Source organism: Equus caballus, chromosome X, assembly GCF_041296265.1.
Source record: "Equus caballus isolate H_3958 breed thoroughbred chromosome X, TB-T2T, whole genome shotgun sequence".
Taxonomy (NCBI): domain Eukaryota; kingdom Metazoa; phylum Chordata; class Mammalia; order Perissodactyla; family Equidae; genus Equus; species Equus caballus.
Genome location: NC_091715.1, coordinates 43706160 through 43718616, shown reverse-complemented (window position 1 = coordinate 43718616; position 12457 = coordinate 43706160). Strand labels below are relative to the sequence as shown.

The 12457-nt window shown below is 47.9% G+C and overlaps 1 protein-coding gene across 1 annotated transcript in view; it reads right to left on the bottom strand.

The window, feature by feature from the left end:
- ITIH6 (inter-alpha-trypsin inhibitor heavy chain family member 6) overlaps nt 1-12239 on the bottom strand; it is a 28992-nt gene extending 16753 nt beyond the window's left edge. Inside the window, 7 exon segments of the mRNA XM_070257335.1 lie at nt 2601-2765; nt 4657-4661; nt 4943-5132; nt 5134-5191; nt 6027-6137; nt 10768-10919; nt 12023-12239. Of these exon segments, the coding sequence (XP_070113436.1) occupies nt 2601-2765; nt 4657-4661; nt 4943-5132; nt 5134-5191; nt 6027-6137; nt 10768-10919; nt 12023-12124 (783 nt within the window). The 5' untranslated portion in view covers nt 12125-12239.
- Between the last annotated feature and the right edge of the window lie 218 nt (nt 12240-12457).

The following is a 12457-nucleotide window of genomic DNA, read 5'->3' as shown; positions in this document are numbered from 1 at the left end:
TCTCTCGGTTTCAATCCATGGGTCTCCCCTGATGACTCCACATCTCTTTCTCCAGTGCAATGCTCTCCTCTCTTGGCCCTCCACAGCTGCATACCCACTCACTGTTGGACCTGTTCCCTTGGATGTCTGAAGATGCCTCCAACGTATCTTACCCAAACAAGAAATTCATTCTCTTCTCCCCACCCCCCATCCTGGCCTTGTGTGCCTGTGTCATTTAGAGGTACCATCATCCACGTGGCCACTCCAGATACAAACCTGAGTGTCACCCCTGAATCCTCCTGTGCACCTCACTCTCCACATCCAACCAGCCACAGATTCCTGCTGGTCTTAGCTGCTGGATATGTCTCAGGTCCATGTCCTCTCCACCCCAAACTAACAAAGCCCAAATTAGGGACTTCTTTCTCTCTAGTTTGCCTGCTTCTATTGCGGCCCCTCCTGTGCATGCATCTTTGCAGCAGCTGCTCAGTCTGGTCTTTCTAAACACTGACCTCATAATGTCATTCCCTCTCGGGGTTCCCCGGTCACTTTCAAGACAAAGTCCACGTTCCTTATCATGCCCCTGCAGCACTCACCGCCTTCAGACTCACCTCTCACCATTTCTTGTGCCTCAAATTAACGCTCTAGGAACTCCAACCCACTGGAAGCTCCCTAGACACCCAGGATATTTCCAGCCTCCATTCCTTGTATCATGCAGCCCCTAGTTTGCTAGAATACCTTTCCCTTCGCACAGCACCCCTCCCAGCTTGGTACGCTTCTTTGCGTTCTCTAACACCCAGGTCGGTCTTTACTTCCTCCAGGGAGTCTTCCCGAAGTTCCTTTCCCCTCGTGATGGCTTCCATCATCCTTTGTGCTGTCACTGAAAGAGCACTTCTCATCTCGTGTCATTATTGCCTCTTTCTGTTTCACCCGGAGATAGTGAATAAAGTCTGTGTGCGATTCACTTTGGGCTGCCCGACATCAGCCAGCACTGGGCACGACACAGATTAGGTGCCCGGGGAGTCCTGACTAAGTGAATGAAGGGGCAAATGTGCTGGGCTTTGAAAGGTGGGCGTACTCACGCAGGAATGGGAGGTAAATTGAGGGGTTCTGGGTGGGAGGACGCAGGAGGCAGGGCACACAGTGGATGGGATTATCGATCATGCTATTTAATGCCTCATTCCATCTGTTCTATCTGTATTTCCACTCCAGGCAAAGGTGGCATAGGTAAACAAACAATGGACAAGCAGACAACTACCTCAACTAACACACACGTGGCAGAACACTAGGTTAAGGCCCCTGCTGCCACCTGCTGGCAGGATACCCTCAGTTCCTATTCTGAGAGGGTGAATTGCTTTTATTCCTCCTACGCAACAGGCTGTGCCATACCTCTCTGTCTCTGCACATGCTGTTCCCCGTCTCTCTGCATGCGTTTCCCTTCCCCCTCTTGGCCTAGGTGGAGGTAGAGTCTACTCATTTTTCCCATGCTAATTTAAAGGATGCTCCTTTAGGCGGGCTTTCCTGAACCCTTCCTCAGGGGATCCTCACGTAGCCCGTTACAGATTTGTACACAGCACTTAGAACTTTTTATGTCTGCTCGGCCTCCATGTATCTGACTCCTTCAGGACTGGGACATTCCAGAGGGAAATTAGGGGCTGTGTCCCACTCATTTCTGAGTTCTCAGAGTCAATGAGGACAGGAGCGGGCTAGAGTTACTCTGCTCGGTGGAGATGTGTCCATGAATGAATGAATGAGTAAGTGCACCGGGGGAGGTGTAATGAAAGCAGTGTACCAGCCCAGAGCAGAGAGAAGAATTGTCAGTGGAGTGGGATCACCAGGGTGGTGGCATTTGAACAAGGTCTTTAAGGACGAGGAGGACACTGACCAGTGAAGAAAGGAGGGAGAAGACATTCCCAGGGCAGCAGATAGTATGAACAAATGCTGAGACATGGATGAACGGCAGGTTTGGGTATTCGGGGAGAAAGGGGTGTGGTGTGATGTGGTGTGGGACAGCTGGAGGGTGGTTTGTGTGCTCGAGGTGGTGAGAGGTGTGGCGGGAAAGGCAGGCTGGGACCAGACATCTCAGGCTGCCGTGCAGTCACTGCCGTCAAGCCCAGGGTCTTGGACCAGTCCTCTACCCTCCTGGTACAGCGTGGGACCTCGCTATGTTCTCCATGAGTGTGTGAGCTCAGAGTTTAAGGGTTCTCTGTTTAGGCAGATGGCTCACTCAGGCAAAAAGAATTTCTAAAACTTAGAAACAGCAAAAAAGTCCAAGAGAACGTGAGAATATCAGAGCTGTCGAAAGTGTGAGAGACCAATTACTGGCCATCGGTTCACTTTCCAAAAGGACTGGTTAAGAGTGGGCTATGACCGGATTCAAGCAGGAACGGATTCATTTGGAGCTTGATTCAATTTACAGAGTTCCAGGTCTCTAACCCTTTGAGGGCACACATGTGCCTCCCAAGGTGTGAAGTCATACGTCGTTACACGTCATCCTGTCCGGGTTCGCTAGTTCTCACTGATCCCTAGGAAGAACCAAGTGAGCAACTTGGGGAGGCCAGATTATTGCCCAGGCCGGTCTGACTCCAGAGCCCGTGCTCTTTCCATTCCCCTAGCCCCCTCGCCTGCACATCTCCCGTGACGTCCTCCAGGACTACGTCATACTGGACTGTGAAGTCGGCCGTGATGCCTGAGCTGGAGAAGGCAGACTGGTCTTGCAGTGTCGGGTAGAAAGTGATTCGGACACGGATCTCTGCCCTCTCAGTCCTGGTGGATGGGGGCGAGTCAGCCTCACCCGTGTGGATGCGGAGGGTTAGGGTGGGGTGGCAAGGAGGATTCACCAGGCAGAAAGCCAGGTGAAGGGACCTCAAAGGGGGCAATATCTGGGGAGGGTGAGAAATAACCCCCACACCACCTGCTGCTCCTCCTGCCTACAATGCCCTTCCACTTGTGCAAACGCCACGCTCCTCCGGAAACCCTACAACCACCTCCTCATGCTCTGCCTCTTCCAGCAAGCCCAGCCTGGCAGACCCAGCCCTCCCCTCAGCTCCCAGGCTCTGGCAGTCTGCCCCTCACTCACGACCTCGCCCTGGCTCACTTGCCATCCGTCCTGGGGCCCAGTCTCTGGAGGAGCGTCACATTCCCAGGTCGACCAGGAGCCTGGGTCTCCTCCCAGAAAGGCCGTGTGGGGTGTGTTGTGGAGAGATCCAGACACACAGACAGGGCCTAGGTCTCCTCCCATGCCCCCTTACTGCTGTGGGAAACTGCAGTCTAGCAAGGTTCTCCTCTGGGATGGAATTTCATGTGTTCTCTTCCCCCGCTGCCTTCCGACTCTCAGAATCACATGTGGGAATAGGCCTTTTAGCACCTCATGAAATCGCAGATGAATTTCTAGTCCCGGATGTTTGCTGAGCTGGCCACAAGATCAACTCCTCTGGAATTTCAGTCCAAGACAAATGTCCATTTAGACATGTCTCTGTGCCTCCTTTTTCCCAGAAAATGGAAACTTGGGAATTCTGCTCCCCTCCCCTTCCTGCTACAGCTGTCAGGAAGCTTAGGGGCAAACTGAGCCCCCATACTCTCTGAGGCGCCTGCTTCCATACGTTCCCTTGGCTTCCTTCCTTTCAGAGGTCTTTGTTCTGTTTTATCCCCACAGGATTGGCTGTACCCTCTGTTTTAACCTTTAAGGAGAAGGGGGAGGGAGCTGCCATTTATAGCTTAGGGCTTAAGCGTGCGGGCTCCAAGGACTCAGATGCTGCCTGAGGACAAGTTACCCACACTCTAAGCCTCAGTCTCCTCGTCTGTAGCACAGACATGATAATCGCTCCTATTTCATAGACAGTGTTTGTGTGGATTAAATGAGACCATTCATGTAAAGCATTTGGAGCCATACTTGGCTCTGTCCACTTAGTAAGTGCTCGATCATGCTCATGATTACAGGTACCATCTAATCTTCATTACTCTCTACCACTGATTCACAGGGAGGAATTTTCTCAAATTCTCACAATGGTCCTGAGCCATGGATGGCATCTCCCCATTGTACAGATGGGAAAAGTGAAGCAGAGGATTGAGTGATTTGCCTGTGGTCCCACCTTAGGAGAAAGTCAAAGCTGGGATTTGAACCCAGATCTGTGTGTCTGTTTCTCTCCTCTACGTGCACCGCACTGTCTCTCTGGGCCAGCAGGGACAAATTAGGCAGGACCTCCAAAGCGAAACAGTTTGGCGAGGGTGGCCACGTGACATGAGTGATTTCTCTGTGCCTGTCCACTCATCTCTCAGAGGAGGTGGGTAGGCCAGCTCAGTGGTTCTCCAATCTGGCTGGACATTGCCCTCTCCTGCAAACTGGTCAGAAACAGATTCTTGGGCGCCTCCCCAAGGTACCGAACCAGAAGACTCCAGAAGGGTCGGGTCCAGGAATCTACATTTCCAACAGTTCACATAGTGAGCCTGATGTGGCCACTCTGGCCTTCAAACACCTCTAGAAGAAAATTTGAAGCACGGCTGACAGACAGGACATCTCTCCGGCCTACAGGGCCTGAGATGGCATCCTCCAGGGCAGCCTGAACTTCACACTGTCCTCCCATTGCCCTTCCATTCTCAGTGGTGATTCCAGAGGAAAGCAAGATTTGGCCAGTGTGGCTTCTGAAACCTGCTGCATTCTCAACACATGATTTCATGGACGTCACCTAGTAATCCCTCCCCAAATCCTTATTTTTTCCTGAGGGAAATCATGACTCTGGGAAGTTATTGAACTGCTGGTTTCATACAGCTTGCCAGGATCAGACCAAGTTTGTAAACCAAATATCTTCAACTCCAAACATGTCCTCTTTCCATTGTTTGAATGGGGAATGATCTTGGCAGTGAGCACAGGGCAGAAGTAGTACCGGAGGGAAGCTCAGGGAAAACAGGTAGGTTTCCATTCAGGGAAGGTCAGTTTGATGGTTCACCCATAGTGCTGTCCACATACTGGTATGGATGTTGGTGTGCAGGCGACTGGTCCTCAAAGGTGGTTTGTGAACATAGCCAATGCCCATCCTTTCTGACAGTGTGACCTCTACACTCAGCCTTTTCATCAAGTGGCTAGGCCTCGGGCTCACCATCAGCTGATACTGACCCTGGTGCCTTTGTAGCAGCTCTTCATAGGCCAGGGAAAATTCTCACCTCTGTGCCTGCTGCTGGGCTGGTGGACATGTGGAACTTCTCGGATTCCGGGTCCCTGGGCATGAAAGGGAGGAGATTGGGAAGGGGATGGGATCTTTTAAAGGGGAGGGGAGCTGCTAGATTACCTAGTTCTTCCCACCCCGACCCTGGCCCCACCAGATCTGACCAGGTTTCTAGTTCAACTAAGTCTCTCGCCCGCAGTTAATCATCCACTCATCCACTCATTAATCTCTCTCTCTTCCTCTTTCACCTTCCTAAATGTTTTGCCTGAGAAACTCTATCACAGGCAGCTTACCCATAAAGAAACTCTGTTGGTGAAAATCTGAATCCAGAATAGAAAAATAAGTGGCTAATGATTTGTTTTACAAAAAGGGTTTTCAATTTATACACAATGCCTTTTCCCCTTCAAATAGCCCCTCACGCCCACCCCTCCCCCATGCTTTAGATTAACCTTGTTTATATGGCATTAATTCCTCAGCATGCAGTACCAAAACCTAAAGTTTATGTGCTTAATGACATTCTTGGAAGCTGGGAGAAAACATTGAAAGAAGACAATACATTTCTGCCAGCAGAATGGAACTCAGGTAGTAAAAAATATTTGATTTAGAAAAACCTCCCTTGAACATAACCTTACCAGAAGGTACCAATTCTCAAATAAGCCTCATCCTGCTAGGAGGAGGAAAGTGGAAATGGGGAAGTAAACTCCCATTTGTTGAACACCTACTCTCTTATATTCATTAACCACATCATCTTCATGTAATCTTATGAAGTAGAGATCATTGTCCCCACTTTACAGAGATAGGGACTGAGGCCCAGAGAAAACAATGTGTAAGCCCCTGATCACAGGGCTAAGATGAACTTGTTGTGTTTCAGACTGGATGGAGCCTTACATGATGCCTACAGGAGCAGCTATCTTTCCCTGCTGATGGGCTTCCTTATAGATTTTCTTTGCCTGATGCTTCTCTTTGACTTCTGCAATGTAGACTTCATTGTTGATGGTCCTGATGGAACAGCAAAGAGGAAGGACAGAGACAGAGAAAAAGAAGATGGTCAGAGACAGAGAGAAAGAGACATACAAAGAAGGAGGAGGAGGATGGGAGATGGGGAGAAAGAGCAAAATAGTACCATAAAGCCAGAGTTAGAGAAGGAACAAGAGAAGAGAGGAGAGGTGAGGGAGATAAAACCAAGTGAAGCAGTTATCATTATCTCCATTTGTAAGATGGGAGATAGAGACCACACAGTTGGCATATGGTAGACCTGGTGTTAGGACTTTATGTTTCCCAAGTGTTGAATGAATTCCATGTTTTGGAATATAAAATAATTTTAGGTGGGACACAACTGAACGTTTTTATTATAATTGTTATGTTTAGTGAAAACATTACAGTAAGTAATGTGTATTAAAAATATAACTAGCACATTGAACCCATGAACTCACAGATATTGTTGCTTAGGATAAGACTAACTTAGGTAATCTTAAAAAGTGTACCTATTTAAAGAAACCATATTAAGTAAATAACATGGTGGGTGGTACAGGTGATAAAAATTGTGAAAGCAGAACGTAAAAGGCATCTGAGCTTGATTAGGTGGGGGCCGTGACCTCAGAGAGCTCAGAGACTTATGGGATGCTAATTCAGATTTGCTAACACCCATTTTTCCATTGCTCTAAGGAAGGTAATAAAAGGCAAAGGAGTTCAAAGAAGGGAGGGAGCACTTTTGCCCAAGTCTTCAGGAAAGGGTCCTAGAGGAGGTGGCTTTTGTGCTGGACCTGAAAGACAGGGAGGATTTGGATACATGATCCTCAGTGGCCATGCCTTCTCAGTCTCCTTCCCTTCCTGACTTCTAAATCTTTGAGACACTCCGAGGCTCTGTTTTCAACATCTCCTTCCTCTCCTCTTTGTAGTGACTCCCTAGGTGTGGTCATCTATCCCCATGGCTACAATATCATTTGTACACATATGATGCCCAAATCTGTATCTTCAATGTGAACTTGTCCCCTGAACTCCAGGTCTATATATCCAGTTGCTCACTTGACATTTCCACTAGAATGTCCAATAAGGGCACCTAAGGCTTAATATATCCCAAACTAAGTTCCTGGTATCTCCCCCACTTCTCCAATGTGCTCCTCCCCTAGTCGTCCTTATCTCAGGACATAGTTGTTCAGCTGAAAATCTTAAAGTCATGCTTGACTCCCTTCTTCCTCTCACACTCCACATTTAATCCATCTGGGAATTTTGGCTCTATCTTTAGATACATCCACCATCTGACTCCTTCTCACCACTCCCACAATTGCTACCCTGGTCCAAACTACCAACATTTCTTGTTCAGATAAATGCAGTAGCCTACTAACTTCCCTCTGTAAAGCCTTGCCTCCTTATTATCTGTTCTCTTCATAGAAGTCAGAGCAGTCATGTTAAATCCTAAGTCATGCTACGTCCCATTCTTGCTTAAAACTCTGTGGCTTCCATCTCAACTCAGAGTAAAAGCCAAAGTCCTTACCAGGGCCCCCATGGCCAGACACAGTCTGGCTCACTGTCACCTCTTTAACCCCATCTCCTACTCTTCCCACATTCATTCTGCTCCAGCCACACTGACCTCCTTGTTGTTTCTTGAATTTGTTCAGTGCACTCCTGTCTCAGAGCCTTTGCAATTGCTGTTCTCTTTTCCTGGAACACTCTTCCTCCAGATCTTTCAAGACTTATACCCCCTCTTCTTTCAGGTCTTTGCTCAAATGTCATTTCCTCAGAGAGATATACTTGATCACTCTAAAATAGCACCTGCCCACTCACTTTCTACCCCCCTTACTCTACTTTCTATTTTTTGGTAGCACTTCTTATACACAAACTGACATATGCTTCCTTGTTTGCTTTTTCCTTGCCTGTCGTCTCCAATGGACTGTGAGCTCCTTGAGGGCAGGGAGCTTTTCTGCCCTATTTGCTGCTATGTCCTCAGTGTCTGGACTATGGCCTGGCACACAGCAGACACTCAACAATTATGTGTGGAGTGTGCGTTCCAGACACACAGCAGGAAAACACAGAATGCATTTCAGGAAACTGCAAGTAGTTACTTAGATTGGGCTGGAGCAGAGGGGCAGGGAAAGGAGGTATGGAGAGAAGCTTGGAGTGGTTGGGTAGAATAAAGGAGAATAAAGGGCTTTGAAGACCAGACTCAATGAGCTCATATGGCAGTGAAGACTTTTCCTATGGAGAATGGGGAGTCATGGAGAAATCTTGAAAAGTGCAGGGATGGGTCACAGCTGGCCTTTGAAGGGAGTGATAGCTCGGTGTCCCAGGGGACGTGAGTGCAACTCTGTAAGAGGCAGGAACAAGTCTCTATTTTACAAATTGAGAAACTGAGGCATAAATATTGGGGGAAGGGAGTTACTTGACCAAAGCAGCAGCTTCCAGGAACACTTGAGGATATGCAGCCTGCAAGAAGAGACCACTCAGGTGAGAAGTGTTTCTAGGCAGCTGAAACAGACTATTACTGTGGCTGGGCTAGTGTGGGGGTGGGCCGAGCTGGCACTGCCCCAAAATCTCCTAGGGGGTGTAGGGGTTTAGGGTGGAGCTGGTCTGGCAGCAGCACACTGGGGCCTCTGTGTGTGTGCTGCCTCCAGCCAGCATACTTTCCACAGAGTCTGCCCAAGAACATTTCCTCTAGCCTGCTTTGCTTAATTTTAAAAAAAAATTTCTTTTGGTGTTTTTTCTATTGAAATAAAAATCCAAATTCTGTCTGACTGCTTGGCCCTTGGATCATTTGACCAACAACCTCTCTGGTGAGCCCCTGTACTCCAAACCCATGCCTGCTCTTTTGCCTTTGGTCTCCCTGGGCTTCCCACATGAAGTGGGCCTGGCCCCTTCAAAACTTACCCATATGGAAATCCTGCTTCCAGAAAGCCCTCCTTGACTACCTCAGCACCTCTCCCCTGAACTCCTTGGCCAGGAGCACACCTCTTACCTCCTCTAGCCTTTCCTCTTTCCAGGGGAGTGCCATCTGCCCATCAAGGCCAGGAAGGGTTCTGATGACGAAGCCCAGGCTCTAGGACTGCTTTTCCAAGGCTTACAGGTTGTTTACAGCACAAGGCCCCACTCCAGTGAGGGGGTCTGAGCAAAGGCTGAAACTCTGCCTGTGCCATCCTCACTCATCTGCTGAATCTGAGTCCCTCTCCCCAAAGCCAGGGGTGTTTTTCTAACTCAGACTAAGGTGTTATATGGGTTAATGAGGCCCCCGCTAAGCTTTCCCTTATCTTCTCCTCCTCCCACGTTCACCATCTCAAAGAAGGCCTCTCATCCACCAGGTCAGACAAGCCATGATGGCATCCTCCATATGTACTTACTCCCCACATCCTTCTTTATAGTCTCTCAAATCCCACCGCCACTGGACTCCTCCAGCCCTCAGCATCCCTCATATGGATGCTGCCCCAAGTTCCTTACTGCTCTTCCTGCTTCCTGGCTGGCCCTTTCAGCCCACCCCCACTTCATTATTGTCACTCCTTGCTTAAAACCTTGCCATGTCTCTTTATTATGGCCACAGTTATTTCTAAAGTAGGATGTATTTTCTCCAGGGGGTGCTGGAGACAAATCCTGAAGAAGTGTGGAAAGAATATTAACACTGTAATTATAGGAGTTTTTTCCTCATCCTTTATTTATATTTTTGCATATGCTTCATAATGTACCTCATATACTTGTTCAGTAGTATATTTATATAATTTATAAATTAATAAATAGCCATATTTTGGGAGTACATGGTCAAGTTTTTCCTCCTGGGTGTGCAAACCCTTAAGATGATTTGGAGACCATCAAGTAAGGGCCAGGTTCGTGCCCTGGCATTGGCAGCCCTCTACTTCTCAGTCCTTCCCTATCTCTCCAGTCTCATTTCTGACCACTCTTCTACCCCTGCTTGTACTTTACACTCCAGTGACACTGAAGTACCTGCAGTTCCCCTAATGAGGGAACACTGGCTCCTGTACTCCTTTTGCCCAGATTCCCCAGCCCTGCCCTCATCCTGCTTGCCTGGTGAACATCTTATATTTCAGTTGCGGTGTCATCTCTGTGAGGTTTTCTCATGCTGACTAGGGGTGGGAACTGACCAATGTCTCCTGGTAGGCCTCACCATTCCCACCACCCCCTCCCCCCACACACTTCTCTTTCCTCCAAGCATACTTTTTAAAAATTATCTGTTTCTTTTTTTATGTCCCCCATTAGACTGTGATCTCTTTGGGAGCAGGGACCTTTGTGCGATTCATCTTCCTCTTTCTGTAGTACCAAGCACAGTGTAAGTCACACAGTCAGCATCAGGAAATGTTTCTTTAAAGAAATAATCAAGTTAACATTATCAAGGACTTACTATGTGCCAGACACTGATTTTAGCATATATCATCACATACATTAACTAATTTAATCCTTGCAGATGGGTTCTAATTTTATCCCCATTTTACAGATGTGTAAAATGAGACTGAGAAGTGAAGTGACTTGTCCTGAGTCCCATAACTGGCAGAGCCGGGTTTCAAACTCAAGAAGTCTGATCTCAGAGTGCATGTTCTTCAACACTATGTTCTGTTGAAAGAACGAGCAAAAGAATGAATGAATGTATGCACGCATGGATGAAGCCGTAAGTTTGGAAGCAGACCTACACAGTGAAATTGCGATAAAGGCAAGGCGAGTCAGATCCAGGTCAAAGACAGCTTCATGGGCCTCAGAATGTGGATTAAACAAGACAGAGGTGACCAAGGTGTGGGCATAGCGGGAAACCACAGTAGAACACTGTGAATAGTTTGTCATCAACAGCTGAGAGAAAACATAGGGAAGTGGGTTAGGTAGACTCTATCCTTCACTTAGATGGGCTAGTACTTGGGAACCCAGGACTCCTGGATAGGCCTCAGGCTACAGGTGGAGTAACTGAGGCCCACAGAGGGAAAACAGACTCCATCATCCGTTACATGGATCTGCCTAATATTTTAGTGAGTTTTACCAAGTCTCAGAACCAAAGACTCACAGAAGATCACAAATCAAGGGAACTTTGGACAAGCGCTCCTCCAACTTCCAAATGCACACAAATCACCTGGAGATCTTATTAAAATGCAGATTCTGATTCTGCAAGTCTTGGGTGTGGCCTGAGATTGTGCCTTTCTAACAAGCTCCCAGGTAATGCTGATGCTGCTGGTCCACAGATTTTACTTTGAGCAGCAAGGCTTTAGAATATAACAGAGTGCCTGTCATTCACTGAGCCCTACTTTGCACAAGGCATTGTGATAAATATACATATTTTTTCCTCTTTAGGATCTCAAGTGTACAGAATTGCACTTGATAAGTGCAATCATGCACTGAAAGCACGGTAACCATTTGGCATCCATGATCTTATTGAATCCTCACATCAGCTCCATGAGCTAGATACTATTATTGTCCACATTTTATGGACGTGTTAACTGGACCCAGAGACTGAGGTCACACAGCAAGATATCAATCTTCTTCCTCACCTTTTCTGAAGCCATGTTCCCTCCATTTACCCACACATAATGTACATCTAGTTCAATCTCAGTGTGGGGCAGTGGGAAATGAGGGCATTTGGGATCAGATGGACCTAGGTTCAAATTCTAGTTCTCCCACTTCTTAATTGTGTCTTAACCTCTGAGCCTCTGTTTCCTCCCTATGTGATGAGGATAATAATAGAGCCTAGCTCACAGGGATGCTTTGAGGACTAAATGGAACAATAACTCTACAATCCCTGGTGCAGCACCTAACATGTGCTCAGCAAACAGTAACTCTTTTCTTTGGCCCTAGCTTCTCTGTCATGGGACTGAGGAAACAGACCAAATAACCTTCCCCCATCCCCCCAAGGAGCTAATTTTTTCACAAATCCTAGAGCTTTGTTCCCTCATCCCAGAACTGACCTTTGTGCTTGATCAGGGGCAGCCTGGAGGTCCCTGGTATGTCAGTTCAAGTAGAATGGTCAGCAAAAAGCTGACACAGATGAGGCACCTCCACTCACACATGATGCCGCCTTTGGCCTGGGTCTGTTGTTTGCGTCCAGAAGGTCTGAGCCCGATCTCCAAACTCTTGCTCTTTTAAACCTCGAGGTATCCCTTCTCTTGAGAGGGAGGGACTATCCTTAAGGGTGGAGAAGGCTCTGAATGTGGCATTGAGGCCCACACAAGCCAAGATTGTCCAAGAGCTGGGGGTGGCATCTTGCCTGGAGAGGGGCCAGTTCCATGCCTCCCGTTTTCCCCTCATCCAGCTGTAAAATGAATGGAAACCAAACATACTAGAGTGCTGGGTCTGTCTGTTTGCTATGTTGGCTCAGGGTGGGGCTTTTCTTTCCTATAAAC